The sequence below is a fragment of the Choloepus didactylus genome, chromosome 2 (assembly GCF_015220235.1).
Source record: "Choloepus didactylus isolate mChoDid1 chromosome 2, mChoDid1.pri, whole genome shotgun sequence".
In the NCBI taxonomy this organism is placed as follows: Eukaryota; Metazoa; Chordata; class Mammalia; order Pilosa; family Megalonychidae; genus Choloepus; species Choloepus didactylus.
Window position 1 is genome coordinate 245,969,078 of NC_051308.1, and position 24,940 is coordinate 245,994,017.

The 24,940-nt window shown below is 67.1% G+C and overlaps 1 protein-coding gene across 3 annotated transcripts; it reads right to left on the bottom strand.

Annotated features, from left to right (window-relative positions):
* Positions 1 to 956: 956 nt before the first annotated feature.
* Positions 957 to 23,801, bottom strand: ARHGEF16 (Rho guanine nucleotide exchange factor 16). Of its 3 annotated transcripts, none has more exons than XM_037828709.1 (15): positions 23,715 to 23,801; positions 14,403 to 14,994; positions 11,574 to 11,619; positions 10,554 to 10,711; positions 9,028 to 9,084; positions 8,551 to 8,711; positions 6,750 to 6,902; positions 6,526 to 6,655; positions 5,814 to 5,888; positions 5,532 to 5,624; positions 4,047 to 4,198; positions 3,557 to 3,745; positions 2,571 to 2,638; positions 1,979 to 2,080; positions 957 to 1,494 (listed from the first exon to the last, which is right to left on the bottom strand). In XM_037828709.1, the coding sequence occupies exons 2-15, from the start codon at positions 14,973 to 14,975 to the stop codon at positions 1,355 to 1,357; spliced, it is 2,097 nt and encodes a 698-aa protein (XP_037684637.1). In that variant the 5' UTR covers positions 14,976 to 14,994; positions 23,715 to 23,801; the 3' UTR covers positions 957 to 1,354. The 3 variants fall into 3 exon arrangements, with proteins under 3 accessions (XP_037684637.1, XP_037684636.1, XP_037684638.1); XM_037828708.1 differs by lacking the exon at positions 23,715 to 23,801 and adding an exon at positions 22,029 to 22,325; XM_037828710.1 differs by lacking the exon at positions 23,715 to 23,801 and adding an exon at positions 19,194 to 19,212.
* Positions 23,802 to 24,940: the final 1,139 nt, after the last annotated feature.

Below are 24,940 nucleotides of genomic sequence, written 5' to 3' on the forward strand. Positions count from 1 at the left end.
CTGGGAGAAGAGCAGGCAGCTAACGCAGCCCCTGGGAAAGCCGGGGAGCTCAGGCCCGAGGTGGCCCTGTCCAGGCAACAGGAGCTAGACCCAGATGACACGTCCAGACCACGTCTCCCCAAGCCCCTGCCCAGGATGCCCCAGCTTGGCCTGAGGGCCGCCCCAGGCATGGAGGTGGTTGGGGCAGGCCAGACCCTCCACCTGGTGCAGAAAGCCCTCCTACGGCCCAGCCCCTCGCCCAGCCCACCTCACTCAGCTCAGCCGGCCACCCAGCCTTCCCCCTGGCCCCAGGCCCATCTCTTCCACTTTCCCGGGCACCCACAGGGTCCTGCAGGAGCCCCAGAGCTGGGAGGGGCAGCTTCACCCACTTCCGGCTGGCAGGTAGAGGTGACGCACTCTGGGCTTTCCCTGCAGATGCCAGGGGCACACTGGGTGTCCCCCACCCCTGCAACGGCCCCATCCAGGCCAGAAAAGGCAATGGGCCTTAGGCAGGAGCCAGAGGGGCTGGCAGTGTGCTTCCTGGCCCAGGCGACCCAGCCCTCCCCTGGCCCCCCTCCCCGGGCACAGCGTCCCCCTCGGGGGAACAGAACAGCCTCACCCAGCTCACCCACTGACCAGCCCCAGCCCTGCAGGAACCGGGAGGCCGTGGAAGGAGGAGCACTGGCAGGGGAGGGTGGGCCTGTCACCCACTCCCGGGGACACCCCAGACCCACTGGTGAGGCCAAGGCTTACAAGGCCAGTGGCCCTCGGCACACATGTAGAAGCCGGGGCCCGTGGGGACCTCTGGCGGGTGGACAGAAAGTGCGAGGGGAGCACCGGGGGGCCACACGTGGGGCCCCAGGGCCAGCCCACAGGGGCGACACACTCAGGGGCCCTGCCCGGCCCAGCACCTCAGAAACCTCACCGGGACACGTGAGGCCATGGCCTGGGCTCACATTAGCCACAGAGATCCAGGATCTAAAGAAGTGCTTTAATGCCTCTGGAAAGCTCGAAGGGGCAGTCTCCGGTCCACATGGGGTCCCCGGGCAGGGGGAGCAGGAGGGAGACAGCCCCACACTGCCCGCTGTCTGCAGCACTGTCCTCTCCCATTGCCGTCACCCATCCTGTGAGAGGTCCTGGCCAGGGCCCCCAGCTGGAACTGGCCTGGCCCGAGGCGCTCGCCCGGAGATGCTGCCCAGGAAGGCACGTGTGGTCGCTCCTCCCCGGAAGCATCTGAGCTGGGGGCCGCAGCCCCAGAGTCTTGGGAGACCCCGGGACCATCCAGGGCACTTGGGCCAAGCCGGCCACACTCCTGGACCCAAGGTTGGAGCTGCCCCCGGCCGCCCAGCCCCTCCGTGGTGCCCAGCCGAGCAGGCTACACGTCCGTCTCCACCCGCAGCCGCTCCATCCTGCGCACGTTGCCTTCCACGGCGCCGCGGCTGGTGATGGGGCGGGCAAAGTCCTCAGGGAACCAGCCCGCCTCTCCGTCCTGCAGCCTCTCGCCGTAGAGCCAGCCTGCGCCCCGAGGCAGGGGGACGGTGAGAGGGGCCTTGGGGCACCCAGGCCCACCCAGACCTGCTGAGCTTCTGCCCCAGAACCCGCCAGACCCAGACGCCTCCTGGCAACTCGCCCCCAGGGGAGAGGTAGTGCAGGGGCTGGGGGACCCTCCAAGGCCTCGCGGGCCCCAGGGCTCCTGACTGGTGCTTGGTTGCCGAGGAGGGGTCAAAGCTGGGCTTCCTCCCAACACCCTGGGGTGGGGCCGCTGCTGCATTGGGGACCCCGGCCAGGTGGGGCACCCCAGGGGGCACCAGGCTTGTCCTGCCCTCCCCGCTTAGGAAATGCGATAAACGAGAAGCGGATCACAGGCCTGGGAACCGAGAACGTGGGCGTTCTTCTCTAGGTCTCGGGGACGGGCTGTGCAAGGCTCCATCGAGCCGCGCCCCGTGAACGTGTGCCTGACCCCGGTGCCCCTCAGCCCCGTGGCCCCCTCCCTGCTCACCGTCCTCCTGCTCCAGGACCAGGACCACATCCGCCAGCTGCAGCGTGACCTCATCCTCCTGCCTGGCGAAGTAGGCCTTGGTGACCTCCACCTGGAGCAGGTCTGGGGGCGGGGGTGCGTCAGCACCTGGGCTGCCCGCGGGAAGGGGCCCAGGACACTCTCGGCAGCTCCCCTGGTGAGCGGGGCTCCAACCCCAGCACCAAGGCCGGGGAGGGGAGACGCATCAGCCAGTGGACACACCATGGCCGGCGTCTGGGGCCTGGAGGTGCCGGGCCCCCCTCCAGGGGCTGCTCCTGCTTCCAGCACCCTTGGCTGAGGGTGCTCCAGGCCCTCAGGGGTGGGGGGTCCTGGGGGTGACCTGGCCTCAGTGTCTCTCAGCCACAGCACATGGGACAGTGTTGCCTCCCTCGCACGGAGGGTGAGACCCTGAGGGTCTGTGTGTGCTCGTGGACTTGGGCTGCGCTCCAAGCACACCAGGTGCCCCTCACCTGGGCAGGTGGCCTGGGGACCCGTCCGTGCTGTGGGCAGAGGGCCGGGCAGCCCCTCTCCTCCCCGGGCCGCCCCCACACCCGCTCCCTGTGCCCGCACTCACCGCCTTTGTTGGCTGGGCCCTGCCTCTCCCTGTGTCCCAGTGCCATGATCCACCGGGCCCGGTCACTCCTGGGGCAGAAAGGGAGCGAGGGAGGCCCGAGGCCCACCCTGCCCAGGGGCTGCCACCCAGTGAGCCCAGCACAGGCCCCTGCACGGCTGGGGGGGATCAGGCAGCCTCCCTGCACCCCCATCCCCTGGAGAGCCTGGGGGTGTAAGCACCCCACCCTCAGCCCCCGGTCCAGCTGGGTGGACGTTCCTTCCGAAGCCGGGCCTCCCGCCAATGCCCTGCCGTCGGGCTCCTGTCCCCACAGTGCGGCCAAAGATGCTGGGATGTAGGAAGTGGCCGTCTGGGGTCACAAAGGCGAGCAGGAATGGGGAGACAGGCCTCGCCCGAGTCACGGTCCCAGATCCCAGACCACCCTCCCCCTGGCCAGGCCCCGGGTCCCTGCTCCTTCAGTCTGTCCTTCAGCACGCTCAGCCTCTGTTCCTTGATCCAAAAAGCGTCCCTAGGCTGGTCACTGTCCCAGGAAAGCCCGGAGGAAACCTGGGAGCTGAGCCTCCAGCTCCCCACTCCTGCAGATGCCCACTGAGCCCCTTGCTGCCTACCCCGTTGCCTGGGCTGGGCCTGCCCTGCGCCCCCCCGGCCTCTGCCCACTGCTCCCCCCGGCTCCAGCCGCCGTCCTGCCGGCTGCCCCAGGCTGTGCCCTGGCTGGGCCTCCGGGGACACACACCTGCCCTCCCTCCCTCAAGTTCTTGACTTCCTGATATGGGAGATGGCCCAGCCCCTCCCTGAGCGTAGCCCCCATGAGGACAGGCTACCTCTGGTTCTCGTCCCGGGTCTGTCCCAGGCACCTACAAGGGCGCCCGGCACACGGCAGGTGCTCGCAACGCTGTGCTAACGGGAGCTGAGCAGGTGGGCCCTGGGCTTGGGGGTGGGTGCCGGCCGCGCTGCCCCTCATGGCCCCCCGGGACTGCAGCCTGTCTTACGTGGAGTCCGAGGAGAGCAGCAGGTGCTCCTGGCGGCCCTCGCTGTTGCGCAGCATCGTCACGCGGAAGGGGTGCGGCACGCAGGAGCTGCGGTTGCTGCCGCCCGACGGGGGGAGCTCCGTGGGCTCTACCTTCTGGACCCGGATGTGCTCCGTCTGGGCGTGGTCCTGGACCACGTAGCTGTCCTCGCTGCAGGGGCGCGCGTGGGTGGGCAGGGGCTTGGGGGCACCCACCCGGCACCCTCCGCAGCCGCTGGGGTCACTTGGCCATTCCGTGGGCTTTGGTCACCCACGTGGCTGGCACAGGGGGCCATGGGTCCCGGGCAGGGGGTCACAGCTGCTGCCAGGGACAGCCAGGGGACAGGGGCTCCGCCGGGCGGCCCCCACCCAGATGTCAGAGGGGCTGGCTGCTGACTCTCCCACGCGGCCCTGAGCCCACCTGCCCCTCCCGAGGCCAGTGGCGGCTCCCCCGAGCTGAGGACTGCCCCTACCTCTTCTTCTTGGTGACGACCAGGACGTCATTGAACAGGAACAGGTAGCAGGTGGGCCGGCCGGCGATTTTCCGGAAGAGGCCCGTGTCTTCCACCAGGGCGAGCTCCCCACGCTTCAGCAGCCACCGGGAGGCAGAGATCAGGGGGAGCGACTGGGGGGAAGATGGAGAGGAGAGCAGTAACCTGGGGGTCAGGGAGGGATGGGCGGGGGGCACAGAGTTGGAGAGAAGAGCACGCCCCCGGGAGAACTGAGGGAGAGATGGGGAGACCAGAAAAGTGAGCAGGGCCCTTGGGGAGGGAATGGACAGGACCTGGGGGGACAAAGGTGGAAAGTGACCAGGTCTCTGCGGAAACCTCAAGGACGTGTGGCCCAGCAGGACGTGTCTGAGGACAACCGGGCACCTGGCCACCAGTCTGGGGCTTGGAAAGAGGCAGGAGACACAGTGGCCTCCGGCCTCCGACAAAGGGCCGCTCAGTGGTCCCCGCCACCCTGTTCCCTGCCACTCCGTCCCCCACCGGGCCCTGCCCTGCCCCAGGACTGGCCCAATCCTGCCAGCGGCATCAGACAGGTGTTGTTTCCTGAGCGCATTCCATGCAGCAAGGGGACACCGTGGCCAGGCTGGGGAAGTCCCCAGGGCCACGCCAGCCCTGCCCATCCCAGGGAGAGGGGGCGTGACTCCGTGTGAGCACGCTGACCACAGTCCCTTTGAGCTCTGACTGACCTCCAGGGCCCAGCAGCCTTTCCTGACCAGATTTGCAAAGAGTCCGCTCCTCTCAGGAGAAGGGAGAGAAGGCCGGGCAGGCGAGGGGGCACAGTGAGAAGCACCCCCCATCTGCCTGCCCGGCACCTTCCGTGGGCTCCACCCCCTGGCCCCTCCTGCCTGCAGGCCTGGGCCGCTCGCTGCCTGGTAAGCCTGCCACATCCCCAAATCCCATCTTCAAGGCAGCATGGCTGGAGCCTGCCCTGGCCGGCCGGGCCGAGCAGGGGCCCAGGTTGCTGAGCAGAAGACCGGGCACAGGCTTTGGGCTCACCCTGAAGGTAGCAGGGCCGTCACCACCCTGGCTGCCTCCTCCAGGGAGCCCACCCTGATGTACCCACAGGTGCTGCCTCCCAGTCGGCTCTCCCGAGCCCTGCTCTCCGCTGCTCCCTGGCCCTGACCCAGGGTGGCCTGTGACCTACCGCCCTGAGCCAGACCTGCCGCCCGGCCCCCACGGCTGGCCCACTCGGGCCCAGGGCCTGCCCTCTGCCCTGCAGCCGAGGGGGACAGAGACTGCCCACGGCATCCCAGGCCCGGGCAGTGGTGCCGGCAGCTGAGCTTGTGCCCCTGGGGTCCCCCAGATGGGGAGGCGAGGTCTGGAGAGGCGCAGGGGGCAGGGCTGCCTGAGGAGGCGCCCCGGACAAGGCGGGCACCCCGCAGACCTTGGGAGAGCGACCTCTGACCTCAGGTCAGGGTGCGGGCGGGCGTGGCCACCCTGGCTGCTCACCTTGACCTTTCCGAAGTCCAGCTGTGTGTGCAGCGTGTACAGCTGCTCCGTGCGCGCCATCCTGTGCGCTCCCTCGTTGCACTGCTTCACCAGCTGCGGGCACACGTGTGTGAGCGGTGCCTGCCCTGCACCTGGGCCTCGGTTTCCCCATGCATATTGTGACAAGCGTGGGTGGAGGGTCGGAGAAGCCGGCCCACCCAGCCTCGAGTCTGCACCCCAGGGTGGCGGGCTGAGGGCCAGGGCTCGGGCTGGGCGGGTGTGGCCTCCCCGCCAGCCCCTCACCTTGCTGATGGCCTTCAGGGCACGGCTGGCGGCCCTGTACCTCTCGGGGTGGCCCTGGGTCTTGAGGCACAGCGTCTGGAGAGAAGGCACCAGGACACGAGTTCCCTGCTGCCCTCGGCTCCCCCAGGCTTGGGGGGGCCCCTGATCAATGCCACAGCACTCTCAGGATGGACCCCCCACTGGAGGGGCTGCAGGGGGTCAAGGGGAGGCTCCCAGAGCTCCTGCCAGGCCCCACGGGGCTCCTGGGGCTCTGGCCGGGTCAGGAACAGGGGGTCCCCAGAGCTTGCACCCAGCGCCCTGGACACCACCCTTCCCGTCTCTGGCCGTTTCTGCCCGGCCTGGGGAGTGGCTGGGGGGCCCCAGGCAGCCCCCACCGTCACATGCTCCCTGGTCCCTAGGGCACCCTCACCCTCAGTGCCCCCACCCCACGGCACCCAACCCCCCGAGCTTCTCATCACTCGCGACCCGGGACTGTGCTGGGCGGCCTGGGGAGGACCCGGCACCGAGGGTGAGCCCCGGGATGCAGTAGTATACAGCAGACAACGCTCCGCGTGCTGGGGACAGTGACGACCACGTTAGGGTGATGCTGACACGTCTCATAACCGTCACCCTCATGGTCAGAACGACAAGGACGGGCAGGTCCTGAGAGGGCAGTGCCCGGCCCGCGGGGGGTCTGGCCAGGGGTCCCCAGCAGGCCTGGCCGTGCACTCACGTCCACCAGCAGGGGCAGCCGCGTCACCCTCTGCATGGGCAGGATCAGGAAGGACAGCAGGGGCAGGCTGCCGCATGCAGGCCGCTTCTCGATCGCCCGCAGGGCCTCGCGGAAGGCGCCGCTGCTGCTCCTGCGGGAGACGGACGGATGGACGTCAGGCGGGGCCCGCGGAAGCCAGGCTGTGGCTCACGGTGCTGACCCCCCCGCCCCCGGCGGCCCCTCACATCAGCCGCTGCAGGGTGCGCTGCTGGTACACCTCGTTGGAGCAGTACACGACGTAGGGCTGGAAGTGGCCCTCGGCGTGGGCCTCCAGGATGTCGCTGATGTCCTGCACGCACACCTGCTCCTTGGACCGCTGCTCCAGCGCCTCGAAGAACCTGTGGGAGGCGGCGGGTGAGGCCACGGCCCGTCCCCATCATGCTCACTCGCACACTTGGGGTGCCAGCAGCTGCTGGGATCAACCAGGACTTATCCCCAAAACAACAGGAATAACGGGTGCACGGCTCTTCGGAAAGAGGACCTCCGCAGCTGTGCCAAGACGAGGCCACGCTAGGCAGGAGGGCCCCACCCCCACAGGACTGGTGTCCCTGTAAGGACAGGAGAAGATGGACAGACAGACACCCAGAGGGGAGAGGCTGCGCAAGGCTGGAGCCCCTAGAAGCCGGGAGGGGCAGGAAGCCCCCCCATGGGGTTCAGAGCGAGCGGCCCCGCCCATGCTGTGACTTCGGGAGAGAACAAACATCCCTTGTTCTCAGCCACACAGCCCGGGGTGCTGGGTTACAGCCGCCCCAGGACACCGAGACAACGGGGGCCAGAAGCGAGAGCCTGTCCCACGGGAGCTGGCTTCCATCTCGGGGGGCAGATGGGGACCCTCGGATAGGGCGTCTTGACCGGAAGCTCCACCTTGGACTTGCTTTCCTGGGACGTGGGTCAGAACCGGGGGCCCCCACACATCCCTGTCCAGCCCAGGGCCCCGGAGACACGCACTGCCCAGGGTCTTGCTGAAGGGGAAACTGAGGCTCAGGGAGGGGTCATGGTGGGGACCTGGCCTGACCAGTCAGTGCCCAAGATGGACGACCTGTGGGTTCTGAGAGTCGGGAGGGCTGGTGATGAGCTGCTGGCCCAGAGCAGAGCAGACTCGTGGGGGACGAGGGCCTGGGACGGCGGGAGCCCGCGGGGGCAGCCTGGAGCTGTGGCCTGGGACAGCGGGGGCCAGCGTGAGGCCGCTGAGGTCCGAGAGGCCCGGTGGGGACATGGAGGGCACACAGCAAAGGGTCAGGGCTGGGCAGGAGGGCAGGCGTGAGCTCCCATGGCCGGCTGCGGAGTTAAAGAAAGCGCGTATCTCTAGGGACAGGAACCCCCACTGCCCATGGTCCAGAAGTTTCCACAGGGAGGGCCCCACAGGAAGCAGGTTCCTGGGTGATACCACAGCCAGCAGCCATCATGTCCTCCCCACTGCCGTGAGCCGGGCACGAGGGGTGCTGGTTCCAGCCCATCCAGTCACCCAGGAGGCCGAGGCTTGGGGTGGATGATGTCGGGGGGCTCTGGGGGGCTCTGGGTGCTGGGCCAAGTGGGGCCGAGCCCTCACACCCCTACCCCAGGGGCCCACCCCTCGCCTGCCCCTCGTCCTCCCCCTGGGCCTGCAAGCAGAACCGGCTCCTGGGGCGGACACCGGACACCAGACACCGCCCGGCAGAACACGACCCGGAGCTGCAACCGGAGGCCAAGTTCCCTGCGGCCTGCCCTGCCCTAGGCAAGGCCTCAGCACCCCAAACCCCCAGATGGCTGTGGGGGAGCACATCCCCAGGGGCAGGCTGTGCCTTTGGGGCATGTCACTGTGAAAGGCCAGGGAGGGGACCCCGGGCGAGGTGCGACCCTCAGGGCTCCCCCGGCAGCCACCCCGACCTCCCAGCCTCGGGGGGCCCGAGACGCCATCTGAGCGTGCTCAGGACGAGGCTGGAGAGGGGGGCCTGGCGGGGTGTGGGATGTGGGATGTGGGGTGCGGTCTGCGGGGCGCGGCCTCACCGCTGGCTGGCCCCCAGCACGTCCAGGATGTTGGAGAAGAGGTGGTGGTGCTCGGTCTGCGTCATGGTGGCCCGGAGCTCCTGGGACCGCAGGAACTCGGCCTCCAGGACGCTCAGGCTGTGCAGGTAGGAGAACTCCGAGGTGAGGATCTCGAAGATGGCCTGGGGGCCGAGAGGGGTGCGGGCAGCCAGGGGGCTCGCTGGGCCCGGGACCCTGGACGGGCCACCCATGCTAGCAGTGGACGTTGGGCAAGGACTCGCACCCCGTCCCAGAAGGGTAACGCGGCCCGCCCGGGGGCTGCCGGGAGGAGGCAGGCATGAGGCGAAGCCGGCACGGGGCCAACCCCACGACCGTCATCCACCATCACTGGCCTGGCCCGGGGTCAGCCAATGAGTGGTGACGTCCCATCGGCCAGCGTCTCTGCTGCCCCCCAGCTCACAGTGTGGCCCCACCGCCGCCCAAGACAGGGCCCCTCACCTCCTGCCTCTTGCGCTCCTCTGCGGGCAGCTGCTCCAGCAGGCCGGACTCCACCACCTGCGGACGGCGTGTCCTGGGGGCTGCAGCCCACCTCCGGCCCCTTCCACCCGCCCCCAGACGGGGAGGAGAGAGAGGCCGGAGCAGCCCACAGCCCAGCCGGCCCCTCCCGGCTCCCGGGAGCCAGCCCCCGCCCAGCTGCTGGCCTTGAAGGGCCTCAGGGCACCCAGAGGGAAAGGCAGGGCCCTGGGCCCACAGGTCTGCCCCGGGGGACGGAGAGATGCAGGGGCCACCAGGGAGCATGAGGGGCAGTGCGGAGAGCTGGGCTGGAGCCAGCCCCCACCCCCTAGAAGGGACGCAGCACACGGCCCCCAGCCCCGGACCCTCGGGCCCATGCGGACAGCCGCCTCTCTGGAGCGTGCTTCCTCGGGCCGAGCCCCATTGGAACAGGCTGGCTGCCCTCCTCTGGGGGGACCTTGGCCACCCCCTCACCGGCTGGGGAGCAGGGCCTGGCCGGGGACCCAGCCCCTCAGGCCTCGTCCTCTAGCTGAGGTATCCTGAGCAGGAGGCGGCGGGGGTCAGAAGCCTGTGCAGCTCTTCCAGGCTGTAGATTTGTGGAACCCCCCCAGACCTGGGGAAGAGAGCACCCCACCCACGCCTGGCTCGGAGCTGCCGTTCACGGGCAGAAACAAATGTGCTTTTCCGGCCTCTCCATCCGCTGGGCTGTCAGAGCCCCCACCCCTCCCCGGCAGATCCTGGGGCACGCAGAGCGGGGGAGACGGGCACAGAGCAGGGGCAGGTGGGCACGGCAGGGGGAGATGGGCAGAGAGCAGGGGAGGCAGGCACAGAGCGGGCCCCTCTCGCCCCCGGGCGGCCAACAAGGAGCCCCATTTATGTGACAGACCCCGTGGGCCGACCACCAGGACGCAGCCCCAGCGCTGCCCCCTGCCCTCTCCCTGGGTGACGACCCTTTCCCTCTGCCCTCGGGGGGCAGCAGGGTCACGAGTCTGGCCTGAGCCTCCTGGGGTGGAACAGCTGTCCCCCACCTGGCCTTGTGCCCCCACCCCGGCCTCCGACCGAGCCCCTCCTCCGAGGCCTGCAGGGCAGGACGGGCACCCCATTTTCAGAGGCGTGGGGTGACGGGACGTGACTCAGCTGCTCACTGCTCAGGTTGGAGCCCTAGCCCAGCCCGGCCCCTCCCTGTGCTGCCTCCTCTCCATGCGGAGCCCCCCACCCTTTCTGGGTGCAGGTGCAGGCCACACTGGCCAGGAAAGCAGAGGCTGGGGCCCACCCCTGGGCACACTGAGACCCTCACCCGCACCCCTGACTGCTCCCCACCCCGTGAACAGCCCTAAGGCAGCACCCAGGGCACGAGGGAGGGGAGGCCCCGGTGCCAGCTGGGCACGGCCGAGAGGCTCCCACCTGCACTGGGCAGACCCGGCCAGGCTGCACGGAGCTGACCGCCACCGGCTTGGGGGGTGAGGGGCAGCCACGGAGGCTGCCTTGAGGGGTGCCCCCACCCGGCCTACCTCGGGGAGCTGGCTCCAGGTGACCTGGGCGGGCCGGTAGCTCTTGACCACGATGGCGTCCGCCGGCCGGGGCCCCCGGGGGTCCTCAAGCACTTCGTCGTCAGACTCGTGGCTGGTGTTGAGGCCCCGCTCACGGATCTCCTGATACAGCTGGGGGTCTGCAGGGGGCGAGCAGCAACCTTAGGCCGGGGGGCTCAGAGCCCGAGACCCTGAGGGGCCCCCCGAGCAGGCTGCCCTTGGCTGTGGGTTCGCACAGGTGGGGGTGGCTCAGTGTGGGGAGACGGCACTTCCAGACCAGGCACAGGGCAACCGGTCACAGCCCCGAGGGGCCAGTCTGCCGGGGGGGTGGTCCCCGTGAGCCCCTCCATCCTGAAGCCGCTGTTTCCCCCCTCTGGCAGGGGTGGGCTCATGGCCGGGAGCACCTCCCAGCCCCCCGGCAGCCGCTCTGCCTCTCCCCACCACCCAGACCTCACGCAGACTCGGGCCTCTCTGCTGTTCTCCTGGGGGACACTGTTCCCCAAGACCTGCTGGGAGGAGCCCTGGGGACTGACACCTCCTCCCCTAGGTCACAACTTGCCCAGAGGATCCTGGGGCAGCCTGGCCTTTCCCGGGGAGATCTGTCCCCTCCTCGGAGCCTCGGGGCCTCTGCCCCCCTCCCGCCCCGTGGACGCCCCATCTCAACCCCCCATGGGGTCCTGCTGGCATCCCACCCTTCTGCAGGCTAAAACATGCCCAGCCCACTCCCTCCCCGTCCTGAGCCCCCAGCCCCAGCCCCCAGCCTCGAGGAGGGCAGGTGAGGCACGTGGCCTGGGAGGGGTGACTTTTCCCAGCTGGGCTCCAGGGGCACATGCTGGGGGCCAGCAGGCGTCTCCCCGAGGAGAGCGGGGGCTGGTCTGCCCCTGCCCCTGGGACCAGACAGAGGGGTCCTTCTAGGCTGGCCATGCCGTTAGAACCACCCTGTCAGGGAGACCCTGTGCCCAGGGGGCCGAGCCCGGCCGGGCCCCTCCCGCAGCCACTCACCATCCTTGAAGGAGCCCTTGTGCACACGCTTCCGCCCCAGCGTCTTCTGCACAAACGAGACACAGAAACACCCCCAGTCAGCGGGGTTTGACCTACGCTCCCCCTCTCCAGGGTCCCCCAAGGCCATGGGGCTTGGTGGAAACAGCGGGCGGCCACAAACATCAGTTCCACGAGGGGCTCAGGGCTGGGATATGGGCTCCAAGCCAGCAGGAGCAGGTGCCTGGGCAGGGGCTGGTCCAGGAGGGCTGCCTGGAGGAGGGGGCAGGTTAGCCTCGATAAGGAGGCACGCTCAGGAGAGCCGAGTGGCCTGGAGGAGAGCCCCAGGCAGGAAGGTGTGGCCAGGAGAGGGGTGGGAGCCGGGGCAGGAGGGGCCCCCATGGAGGCTGGGACCACAGGTGGAGAGCGCTGGATACTTTCCAGCCCTGGGCTCAGCTGCTGCTGGACGAAGAACAGGACGGCGGGGGCGAGCGTGGGGTGAGTGTGGGGCGTGCAGGCTCTTGGGGGGGACCCCCACCCAGCCCCTTCCCGCCAGCCCCACTGGCCGCCTGGGGGGGGGCCTGCCCTCCCAGCTGAGCCGTTTTCCCCGACCTCCCAGGTGTGCTGTTCTGAGAAAAGCCGGGGCTGGTTTGTGGGGACAAGTTGGGGCCTGAAAACTCCCCTGCTGGTCCAGGACGTGTGGCACTCCCAGCCGCACCTGGTCCCAGCCTACGGCCTGCACCCCGAGGGCCCCCCAGTGCCCCCCCACAGCTCCTGGGTGCCCCACCCCTCCCCCACTTTCTTCTCTACTGGGCCCCACCCCTCTCCTTTGAGCCCCTGCTGTCACCCCGAGGCCCCTGGGCAGCCCCTCCTCTGTGATCCCCAAGCTGCTGAGGCCCGGCCTTTGGCAGCCCCCTGGTGTCCTGCCATACCCCCCCCACACTGGCCTGTGCCGGGACCGTGCCCTCTGGGTCCATCCTGCCAGCTGGCACTTCTCAGGTGCTCAGGAAGTGTTTCTTGAGGGCTCGGCTCTGCAGTGAGAGCGTGCAGGGACCCCGCAGGCTGCCCTGGGTGGGGGGGCAGGGAGTGTGGGGCCGCCCCTCCCCTGGGGAACGGAGACCCCCGGCCGGGTTCCTAGCGCGGTATCTGGGACCTGGGCACCTCCTTAGGCATGGACCCTCCCCGCTGGGCGCCGTCCTCCTGAGGGTCTGCCTTGCAGAGACCACGGCTGCAGCCTCCAGTCAGGGCCATGCCCACGGGCAGAGGCGGCCGCGGACAGCAGTGCCAGGGCCCGAGCAGGACGCCCCGTGCACGGCCCTCACACCCACGGCCGTGTTCATTCTCTTGAAGACACTGAGTGACAGTTGCGATCGCCACACCGGGGCTTGGAAAGGCTCGGGAGCTTGCCCCAGCCGAGGGCCAGCAAAGTTGCCCGGGCCCTTTACAAGGGACAAGCCTGACCAGGAACCCAATGCGAGAAGAACCCACGGGCCAGGCGTGCTCCTGCTCCCTGAGGCTGTCGGGGACTCCCCCAGCGAGCCCCAGCTGCTGCCTCCTGCACCCCCTCCCTGCCGGCCTGAGCCCAGGCCCCCCGGGCAGAGGAGGCCTTCAGAGCACGTCCTTTTGGCTCAGTGGCTGCTGGCAAAGGCCAGGTCCCACCGCCAGGCACAGGGGTTCGGCCACTCAGAGGGCAGTGGACGTCCGTGGCCTGGGCAGCAGACGCCTCCGAGCCACCCCAGGCCAAGGGGTGCTGCCACCGAGGCCATGTGCACCCCGACCGCAGGTGGGGGGTGTGCGTGTAGCATGAGCGTGGCTGTGCCACCGCCCACTGCCTGCCTCCAATGGCCGTCTCCGGGCAACTTGAGCCTGGACCACTGCAGCCGCAAGTCCATCCATGACCTGTCAGGCCACGGGCCAGCTCCCCCACGGGGCCAGTGTCGGGGGCCCGGGGGGGTTTCCTCGACGTCTGTGAGCCTCGGCTGCCCCGTCTGAGACATGGGGACACTCGCACTCAGTGCTCGGCCTGGCCCTCGGGGGAAACTGGAACCAACCACATTAAGCATTTGTGCTGGACTAAGTCTATTATGCCCCCCAGGAAAGCCACGTTCCTTCAAGCCAGTCTTGTGGGGACAGACCTGTTGTGGGTGGGACTTTTTGATTAGGTCATTTCCCTGAAGATGTGTCCCACCTAATTGGGGTGAGAGCTTTTGATTAGATTATTTCCATGGAGGAGACCTGCCCATTCAAGGTGGATCTTGACTGTTTTACAAGAGCCCTTAAGAGAGAGCGAGCTCAGAGCCGACACAGACCCAGACACCTAGAAATGCAGACAGAAGGATGTTTGGAGATGCTGAGCTAAGAGATGAAGCCCAGAGTTTGCCCCGGAGAAGCTAAGAGCAGACCCCCAGATGCTTAGAGAGAAACGCCCGGGGAGAACAAGCAGGGATAGACAGGAGCTGGGAGAGAGAAGCTGAGAGAGACAGAAGCCCAGAGACATTTTTGGAGAAAGCCATTCTGAACCCAGATCCCAGGAGCAAAGGACCAGCAGATGCCAGCCACGCGCCTTCCCAGCAGACAGAGGTGTCCTGGACACCATCGGCCTTTCTTCAGGTATCTATCTTCAGGTAGGAAGGTATCTACCTCTTGATGCCTTAATTTGGCCTACCTCACGGCCTTAAGGCTGTTTATGAACTAATAAACCCCCATGTAAATGCCAATCCATTTCCGGCAGCTTTAGCAAACTGGAACAGCCTGCATACAGCAGGCGCTCACTAAACAGCAGCTGCTGCAATGAAGAAGACGGCAATGGCGAACAGCTGGGCCCCCTGGCTACAGGCCACCCCAGGCCCCTACCTTGGTTTTGGCCGGGCCCCGCACGGCCGGCTGCCCGGGCTCCTCAGCCAGCGCCTGCAGCTTGGGACTGAGCTGGGCCGCGCTGCCCCCGCCGCCCGCGGTGCCTGGGCCCCTCATGGCCGCCCGGTAGGACTGGTTCCGCAGGTTACGCCGCAGCAGCCCCCCGGGGCCCACGTCCACGTCCATGTCGTCCAGGGAGAAGCTGGGGGCCGGGCAGAGCTGGGGGTCCCGCCGGGCAGCCTCCTTGCTGAGCACGGCCGCCGCGAAGCTCTGGTGGCGGGCGGGCACCTTCGCCCTGCTGACCACGGCCAGGTTCCGGGGGATCAGCTGCTGCGTGCCCAGCTTGCGGGCGGCCGCGCTCTGCGTGCTCAGGACGACGGGTGGCGGCTCCTGGCCCTCCGGGGCTGGCACGGCCTCAGGTGGGGAGGCGGCATTGGCCCTGGCCCGCAGGGAGCCCCGAACCATCGGCAGCCTGGACGAGGGGTTCCCATCTGCGTCGAGCTGCAGCTCCGCGTGAAAGCGGTATTCCAGAAACTTCTCGTCCAAGGAGCTGTCTGAGTGCCGCTGGGACATCCTGGGCAGCACCAGGGCCCTGGGGGAGGGAGAGGGAGAGGTGAGGGTGGCACAGGGGACATCTCTGCCTCACCCCCATCCGACGGCCCCCGCTGCTCTCCCGCACGCCTGGCCCTGCCCGCGGCTTGTCTGTACCTTCCCTGACCACAGGCCACCATGGCGGCCTGGGAAGAGTGACCGTTGGCACGAGCCACGGTCACCAGCCGCCTACCCATGGTGGCACCAGGGAGCAGCGCAGCCGCCGAGAGGTCAGGGAGGGCTGCAGGCATCTCCCACCCACCCTGCGGAGGGCTTGTCTGAGGACGGTGCTGGGGACAGGCTGCGGTCCTCTGGGCTCCAGGCCAGGTGGGCAGGCACTGAGGACCAAGTCCTGAGCTGGGCTAGGGGTGGGATAGGGAAGGGGTGGGGGGCGGGCCTGGGGTGCAGGCACAGCCCCTCGTCAGCCCCTGGGAGGCACCCCAGGCCTGGCTCTTCTTTTGCAAATGAAGAATGGAGGCACGGGGTGGGCCCAGAACCTGCCCACCAACACGTGCGGGACGCGACCCCAGGCCTGCTTGTTCCAGCGCTTTCTCTCGTCCACCCCGGGGCCGGCCGTCTACATCTTGCTCTCGTTTCCCCACTTTTCTGGGCTCAGAATGTGCCCAATGATCCTGTCTCAAGAAACCCTCCAGACACCCATCCAAGAGTCTGCAGAGAAGCCTTGCCCTGTGCACATCTGGCTGCAGCGCAGGACAGAGGTGTCTGCAGAGCTCGGGCGCGAGCCCACGGGCCCGGCACATAGCATGGAGAGCACGTTCCCCAGCCCGTCCCTCCTGGGCTGGTGTCCCCACCCTCACCCACCCTCACCCCGGCTCCTCTCCACCCGCTCAGCCAGTCTGCCCTCTGGGGGGCTGTGAGGGGTTCTCTGCCGTAGCACTGCCGCCCAGGGGGCCCCGTCCTCTTCCAGCCCCGGAGGGCATCTCCCGACACTCTGGGCAGGGTGTGGTCTCAGGCCTGGCTCTGGCCAAGGCGGGGTGTGATGTGGTCCCCAGCTGCAGGGACCAGGGATGTGCACGTCGCCACGGAAACACGCAGAGCCCCCAACTGACATGCAAGGAAGGAGTGGGAGATATAGTCTTGTCAGCAGCACTTTACAGTGCTCTTTGCTCCCGCAGCACGCGCTGGCTCACGCTGACTGAAAGTGCGCCCTCGGGCTGCAGTGCAGCTGGGTCCACTGGGGCCACGCACGGGCCCTCACCCTCCCCAGGGCAGCTGGGGCCTGTTACCAGCCTCGCGGGCACCAGCCTCTGGCATCGAGGGCTCCCGGGAACCTGGGGTTCACCACCAGCTGTCTGGGAACCCCCCAGGCAAGCCCCGTCCTGAGGACACCTCACACACTCGCTGCCCAGCTTTGGGTCTGGGGGCTCCTGCAGGACGTCCCGAGCTCCAGCCACACGGCTAACCCAAATCACAGTTCTGACGGAGGACGGGTGGGCACTCGGGAAGCCTGGCCCTCCGTCCCCGCTCAGGACATCGTCCCCACGCAGGCACTGGGCCTCCGAGCCTCCCACGCAGGGAGGACCGCCCATGCATTCCACAGGACATTCCGAGCCCCACGGCGGAGTGACTGCACTGAGCCTCCCCCAGGAGCTGGAGGCTGCAGGGAGGGCGGGAGCCCGGCTGGCTGCACCCCGCAGGGGCCTTCACCCTGAAAAGGCATCGACGCCAACTTGTCTGCACGGTGTGCGAGTCTGGGGAGACGCAGGTTGATTTTAGACTTCGGTTTGTGCCCTCTGCAAGCCAAAGGCACCCAGGCAGGTGGCGGGAGAGGCTGCCTCTGGGCGCAGCCCCAGTCCAAACGGCCCTGCTAACCTCAGCGGCATTTTCCACTGCCATAAAGAGCAGGTGGCACCTTTCCTCCAGATGTGTGCCCAGGTCCGGGCCCCTCCCCCATGCACAGTGCCCGCCGCCCCTCCCCCCCGTCCCACTGCCGTACCCGGGCCTCCCTGCCCCTGTCCCAGCCCCAGGCAGTCCCTGCCCAGCTCCGACTCTTCCTGCCCCCTCCCCTGAGCCACTGCCCCGTCTCCAGGCTGGCAGCAGCCTCTCCCCCGGGAGGGCAAAGTCTGCTCTGGGGTCAGAAGGTGTCCAGGTGGGAACCTGTTGGACGAGCAAGTGTGGGTGTGACTTCCGTCCCCAGCCAGGTGGCCGCACCCATGGGCCTGGGAGCTGCCAACCTGAGACCCAGGACCTAAGGAAGGGCGGGCAGCTGCCCCCCGCACTGCACAACCCCAGGCCCATTCACCCTGGGCAGGGGCCAACAAGGGGTGAGGGCTCTGGGTGTGGCCACAGCTGGACCCGCTGTTTCTTCTTCGCCTCCTAATTTTTCACGTATCAGAGAACCAAGTGGACAGTTTAAGTCAAACAGTATCGCCAAGAGGCTTATGGTGACGGGCCTCCTCCATGCCACCCTGTCCCCAGAGGCCCCCACACTGGGCTCCTTAGCTTCCCCTCCCAGTTTCTAAATAATGGACGCTGCCCCAGGCACCCCCACCCCACCTGCCCGAGCCCCCAGCCTCTCCGCGCCCCCAGCGCAGTGAGATCGCAGAGTGGTGGCATCAGCACGGCCACACTAGGCCGCGCCTCCTGCTTGTTAATCATTTCCTCTCATTTCACGGCTCTGGTTTCTCCTGTTAATTTTTCCCCAAGAGTTCCAACATCCCTGCCACAGGCTTCTTGATACTATTTTCCACACATTCAATGCATCAGCTCCATGTTTTCCCAGAGACCCCCTGCCCTCCCTCCCGCCCGGGCCGGACCTGGGACTGCCCCTGTTTCCGGGCCTTTTTTCTACTGTCCCCTGACAGCATGCCCGGGTTTCGACTTCCTGTTGGAAACTGTTTTCCTTCAGGATGGTGACAGCACTGATCCCTCGTCCCCTGGCTCCCCGTGTTGCTGCTGAGAAACCGTGACGCGGTTCCAATCTCTTCCCCTTCAATAACAACCTGGGGTCCCCCCCGGGCCCCCCACCCCCAGTCAACCTGCTGGAGGTTTGGGGCTCTTCTCTCTAGCCCAGGGGCTCCGACAGCTCACGCAATGTGCTTCCGGAAGGGTCCACAGTCACTCGCTGAGCCCTCAACGGACCCTTACATCTGGCTGCAGGCATCTTCCAGGTCCGTAAGATTTTATTTGTTTTTTGAAAATTTCTTCTACTCTGTTTTCTTTGCTCTCTCTTTCTAGGCTACCCATTAATGAGTATGGAAACTTCTGGAATTATCTCCTAATTTCTTTTTTCCTCCTAGTTTTTCATCTCTTTGTCCTCCTTTGTGGGGAATTTCCTCAACTTCATCTTCTAACTTTTTCACCAGTTTAGTCATTTTCTTGATTATGCAATGAATGAACTCCCTCTTGCTTTCACATTACTCTTTATTAGTAGCATCCTGTTCTCGTTTCATGGAGGCACCATCTTCTTGAATGCAGAGGATGACGGTTGTACATGCTGCTCGCCAGCTGTCTCCGACTCCGCCACACCAGCGTCCTCTTCTGTCCCAGCCTCTGCTGACTGGTGTCTTGGGTCTGAGACGTCACACAAACAGCTGGTGGGCTGGTCGTCTGCGTCTGTTTAGGAGGGAGCGCTATGCTGCTGGGAGGCTGGTGTGCCCGGGATACAGGTGCACACGCACGAGCACACACTTCTTCCTCGGTGGGCTGTCTCTGGGACCCTCCCCACCACGTCTGCACCCGGTGGCCTGTCTTCTGGGCAGTGGGTTCTTCAGCTCAGGTCTCTCCTGGGTTCCTCCCTGCGGTGTCCACGTGTGCCTGGCGCCAAGGTCCTGGGGCCAGCATGGGAGGCACTGAAAGCACGGACGCTCCTTTCAGCTGCCCCCAGCTACTGCGGCCACCCCGTCCAGGGAACGGACACGGGCCACAGGGGAGCGTCTGCCCCCCAGTGACGGCACCCCCGACGCCCTGAGAAGTGTGGTTCCCGGGAAGGCCCTCCAAAGGCATGCACGACAGCTAGTGCTGCACGCTGTGTGTCTCGCCCACAAGTCTGGGGGTCCTTGGGGACAGGGACACTTTCCTGTTCATGCCCCACAAATGGTTGAGCTCAAATACCAAACTGCCAGGTCAGCACCTCTGATTCTGGCTCTGTGTTTCTTTGCTCCCCACACCTGACCCCGCCTTCTGAAGAGGGCCTGGTTTTCTGGGCCAGGTCCTAACCTATGCAGGTGCTTTACTTACAGCGAGCAGAAACGGGCCCAGGCAGCGGCTTCAGAGGACTTGCAGACCCTTCTCAGCCACCTTGCGAGTGACTTTTGGGTGACTTCCTGCTGCTTCTGCTCAGGGTGGGGTGGCGGGGGCCCCCCCAAGTCGTGAGCCCCTGGAACCCATAGCATTCACCTTTTTCTTTCCCGCTAGACACTGGCCCCCTGGTGTCCCCACGCACAGGTGTGTGTGGGGGGAGGGGCACACAGGACCTGGTGGCAGGAGCAGGTAGAGCCAGGTGAGGTCTGGAGACATCTCAGGGGACCTGAGCTGGGAGGCGGGGCCCTGGCTCTGTGCTCTCTGGGCCCCTCCTGCAGCTGCGTCCTCACCCCTCATCTTCCCCAACACCTCCAGTGGGACCCCTGGCACCCTCCAGACCCCGGCAGAGGCCCAGTTCTCCTGACCTGCACCTGGTCAGGTCACAACCACTCCTCACAGCCTCCAGGACCTGGATTGGCCACACCACACGCCTTGGCCACCAGCTGGAGGTGACCCCGCCCTTGAAGCACCACTACCCTTTACATCAGGGTGGGCTGCCTGGTGGGGGTCAGCTCCGTGGCTCCACCCGGACCCCCAGCTCTGCTTGGGCAAAACTCCAACCCCTACGATACCCATGAACTGAGGCAATTCTGCTCAGCAAGCTCGGGACTCAGAATCACCCCAGCGGGGACACGCGGGCAGGGGCTGGCCTGGAAACTGCACAGCACATGGAAAACGGTCCCATGGGCACGATGGCTGGGGGCTCGGCTCAGTGGTTTGTGACTGGGGGCAAAATCTGCAGGGTGGACTGCAGACGTGTCAGGTGGTCACGGGGAGCTGTGATCCTGGATGCTGGGTACAGGAGGCCCCCACAACCAAGAATTTTCCGCCCTCGGCCTTCAATCCCCGTCTGAGCGGAAGCTCCTGTACCAATGGGCAGTAGCGATCATCAGATAAGAAGCAACCCTCTGACTCGGCGGGGCAGCCAGCACCCGCCCCACGCAGCCCCCCGCCGTTCCCCGGCTCCCGCCTCTGGATCCCCACATCCCAGGAACCGGCCCCCCCACTCCTGGGCTGGACCCCAAACACCCAGGAGCCAGCAGCACACACGGTGCCTCCCCAGGAAGCACCCACGGGAGATCAGAGCCCCGACTCTCACAGGTAGCCTGGACAGGTGTGCTTCTTTCCCTGCGGCCCCTGCTCACCTGCTGTAGGTGCACAGGGGTGTTGTCCTCCAAGTGCTTCCCACCTACCACCTCGCTGGTCCCTCACAAAGCTTCCGGAAGGAGGGGGGTGTCTTCCCTCGCTGACCAGGGAGGAGACCAGGTGTGGACGGACCGTGACCAGCCTGGTGTTGGCGAGTGGTCCCTGAGGAGTGGGCGAGGGCCAGAGCTGCCTGGCCTGGATCTCTGCCCCCAAGCCAGGTACAGGGGCTCATGGAGGCTCCAGGCAGCCAACAGGGAGAAAGCCACTGTCGCAAACACACGGCCAGCCGAGCACGGGGACACAGGGGCCAAGGCCCATCCGGAAACCGAAACTAAAAATCCAGGACCCAGACTCTCGGGGGAGAGGTGTCCCCCACCCAGCCACAAACACCATCTCACGCCCTCGGGGGCAGCACACCAGGCGTGTCCTCGCGTGGGCTGCTTTTCACACCCCTTTGCCTCTCTGAGCCTCAGTTTCCGCACGGAGACCAAGAGCGGAACCAGAGTTCCTGGGGAGCCTCCCCTCTCAGGTGTCTGGGCAGGAGGACAGGAGGGAGAGCCCCTGACCGGCTCGCCCCGTCCATTCTCCAGCAAGCTGTCCGAGATGCCCAGCTCCCGCTGCTTCCTCCCGCCAGGATGCGGGGAGGCTCCTGCCCACCCACAGCTCTGTCCCGGGCAGCCCAGGGACGTGACTCTCACGGACACGGGCATCGCCAGGACAGGGACTGTGTCTGCGTGTTTGTCCCAGAAGCACGCAGCCGCTGATGTGACACCCCCAAAGGGGGGTCCCCTCCCACATCCATTTTACAGGAGGGGAGACTGAGGCACGGAGCGGTTAGGTGACTCGCCTCAGTTCCCATGGAGCCACGATGTGGAAAGCCCACACTCCCGAAGCACAGGGTGACTGTCATAGTGCACTGTGCCCGGGGTCAGGGACCCTCCTCCTGGCCTGGGGGGCCTGGTGGTGCACCCCAAGGACACAGGACAGCATCGGTCCTGCCCAGACCCCAGCCCGACGGCAGGCCAGTGCCTGCTCCTTGTCGCTGCCACTTCCCCAGCCCCTGCCTGGTGCAGGGCTGAGGGCCAGGCTCCCCCAAATCCAGGAAAGGGGTCCTTGCTGGCTCAGACACTGAGGTGGGCAGCCAAGTCGGGTCCGGGGCTCGTTCAGTGGGTGACAGGGACCCCTACCTCCCAGGGTCAACCCGGGCAGAGCCGTCCCCACCGCCCCTCCCTTCTCGGCTGCAGGCACAGGGGGTCCTCTCCTCTCCCGCCGCTGCCCCCCAGGCCTTTACAAGCGGGTTTGTTTGGGGTGTGTTGGGGCAGGTCTTCACTCCAGGAGCTCTGAGCCCTGAAGACTCACGGGGGCTCCTGGGAGGGTCCTCCCCTCGCCTCCTGACCCCCTTCCCCTCCTCTGGGACCCTCAGCCCTGACGTCCAAGCCGGGAGCCCCTGGCTGCCGAGCGCTCCCCTTCAGGGCGGGGAGGGGGCACTGCTGTCGCCCAGGCCCGCGGCCACCGCGACGCACAGTCTTCGCCCCCCACCCCCACCCCCGGGGGGTCTGCAGGAAAAGCGAAGTGAAGGAGAGGCGACCCCCGGCCCGGGTCGCCGTCCCCCCTTCCGGGACTTACCCGCCGAGGGCACGGGGCGGCGGCGGCAGCGGTCGCGGTCCCGCCTCCGGGCTCCCGCCGGGTCCCTCCCCGTCCCCGCCTCCCCGACTTCCTGCGCGCCCGGCGGGAGGGGCGGCGCGGGCGGCCGCGGCAGGTGGGGACCCCGGCAGGTGGGGGGCCCCGGCGGGCAGGGCGGGCGGCTCGGGGTCCGAGGGCCCCGACGCGGCGGCGGGGGCGCGGGCGGGGCCGGGCCGGGACACCTGTGCGGGCGCCACCGCACCTGGCCGGGCCCGCGCGCGTCACCCGGCGCACCTGGGCCGCCTCCCACGTGACGCGCCGCCCGCGGCCCCGCCCCACCCCCACCCGGACGCCGCCGCGGGCTCCCGGAGGGCGGCCCCTGCACCCCAGCCCCGCCCCCGGCCTAGCCCCGCCCCTCCCCTCCCCCCACGCCCCCCAGGCCCGCCCGCCCCTCTCCCCCAACCCACAGACCCGCTCCCCACGCCTGGGGGCCGGGGCTTCCCTCCCTGGGTCCCTGGATCAACTCCAGGCCCAGCTCCAGTGCCTCCTCCTCCAGGAAGCCTTCCCGGATGGAGGCTACCCAGGCTCAGTAGTCGTCAGCGGCCGCTCTCTCAGTGCTTGTGTCTGAGGAGCCTGAGGTTTGCCCCCTCTGCTGCGGAGCCCGTCCCACCTTCTGGACTCTTCCATCCCAGAGCCCCTGCCGCGCCCGAACCCTTTCCAGCGCCTCCTGCACCACGTGGCCGAGTTACCCTCGTCTTAAGTTATAGATGAGGACACTGAGGCCGGGGAAGGAGCGCTCATCCAGCCCCCAAGAGGCTGAGCCCGGCCTGCAAGCCTGGCCCTCCTGGATCCGGGTACACGCGTGGGGGTGCCCCCCTGATGCCGTGAGCCCCCCCAGAAGTGAGGCTTGCTTGTTACGGCAGCTCAACCTGCCCAGAGCTGACAAACGCTGCCTCTCTCCCTACTGCCTCCTGGAGCCCTCCATTGGCTCCACCAAGCCTCCCCCCGGTCCTTCCTGCCTTCCTTCCGCCTTTTGCTCACAAGTATTTATTTATTAAGTACCTACACAGAGGGGAGAGCAGTGGGGTGGGTCACAGTGTGTTTGGGGGTCTGGTCTGGGGTGTCAGCACCGGCTGCCCCGGGAAGGGCCCCTGAACCTGACAGCAGGAGGTGAGGGGAGTCAGCTCGGCTACAGGAAGAGCGTTCCAGGAGCAGCTCAGCATGTGCCAAGGAGAGGGGAACGGCTGGGATGGTGGGGCCTGTGGGCTGCAGTGAGGGGACGCTGCCCTTGATCCCGAGAGCAGCGAGGAGCCCCTTGGGGTTCAAGCAAGGGGGCAACACAGCCAGACAAGGTGAGAAGACCCCTCTGGCTGCTGGAGAGAGTGAGATGGGGGGTGAGGGGACAACAGCCACCCTGACCCCCAACACAGCAGAAGCCTAAGTGTGTTGGAGCTGATGTCATCCTGCCACTGCTTGAATACTTCCGGGATGGGGAGCTCACTATCACCTAAGACAGACTGGCCCGTTGTTACTATGGTTCTGTCATTCTCCATGTGACATAAACTCAAGCTTGTTCCACATCCCTGGAAACCCTCACCGCAGGCACTTCGATCTCCCACAAACCCCTCAAACTGTGGCCGTCGGAACAGAACCCAATGTCTACGTCAGGACAAGAGGGACAACACTCACTGCCTCGCTTCTGGGTGCTATGCCTCCGTTCATGCAGCCTCTTCCTGTGGTGACACATGCTTCCGTCCCAGATCCCCGTGGGCAGCAGGTGCTCAGTGAGGACCTGATGTCCCAGACTGCTCCCGAGAGGGGGGTGCCAGCCCCACTTCTACCCTGCCTCCTTCGCCCTTTTTCACAGAGGCCCCTTGCTGCCGGACATGATTCTGTTGGAATCAAGCATGCGCCCACCACATCCCTTCACTGACCCCGGGCCTCCGTGCCGAGCCCCGGGCCCAGGCTGAGCCCACCATGGCCCCTCCGGCCCAGGCTCGCAGACCCGCCCCGGGGTCCAGCGCCGCCTCCAGGGCGGGCGACCGTGTGAGCAGCTGCCCTCTGCTGGGCGGGGGCAACACTGCAGGCCACGGGCTCCCGCTTGTCATCCTCCAGGGTACCCGGGTGTGGGCAGCAGCTGCCCCACTGCCTGCCAGGAGCAGCCTCCTGAGGGCGGTGCCACTTGAGCAGGGGGACTGGGAGGCACAGAGACGGCCCCAATGGGTCCCCAGTGTGTGCATGAGGCAGGGGGCGTGGGGAGGTAAAGGCTGTGGGCAGCGGCCGGGACCCTGGAGGCCCCTGGGTGCTGGGACTGGCTCCTGGGAAAGGCGGGCATCTTCTGCCCCCCTGAGGCCATTGTGGGAACTGCACTCACGATCCCAGCCCATAGGAGGGAGCAGCTGGGGAGCTGGGGGCAGATGGGAGATCCTGCGTGGTGGAGAGACACAGGTGGGGTGTTGGGGGCGGGGTGGAGGAGACAGGGGGTCACTGGGTGGGGTGGCGGCTGAGCCCTCTCCTTTGCACCCAGTGGGATCCCAGCTACCCGACTCCCTCTGGGTGCTTTCCTGTAAACCTTCCGTCAGCCCCAGCCTGGTCACTGCAGGATTAATCCCCACCTCTCTGGGCTGTGGCCATCCCATGTCTGTACGGGCCCCTCTGACCACTCTGAGTCCCGGGCTGGCACAGCAGGGATGAGTCCGGCTGCTGGGACAAAGGTTCACCTGCTTTAAGTCCTGCGGGCTTGTGGGGGGGGGGTGCGGATCTGGAAGGGAGGAGGTCAGTTTCCCGGCAGGAGAGGGGCATTCAAATTCTGTAAACAGGGGAGCTCCAAAGGCCACTAGCAGGCACGAGCCCAGGACAAGACAGGCTCAGAAAAGACAGGGAGGTCCCCAGCTTTGCCTTCTCCTGGGGCTGTG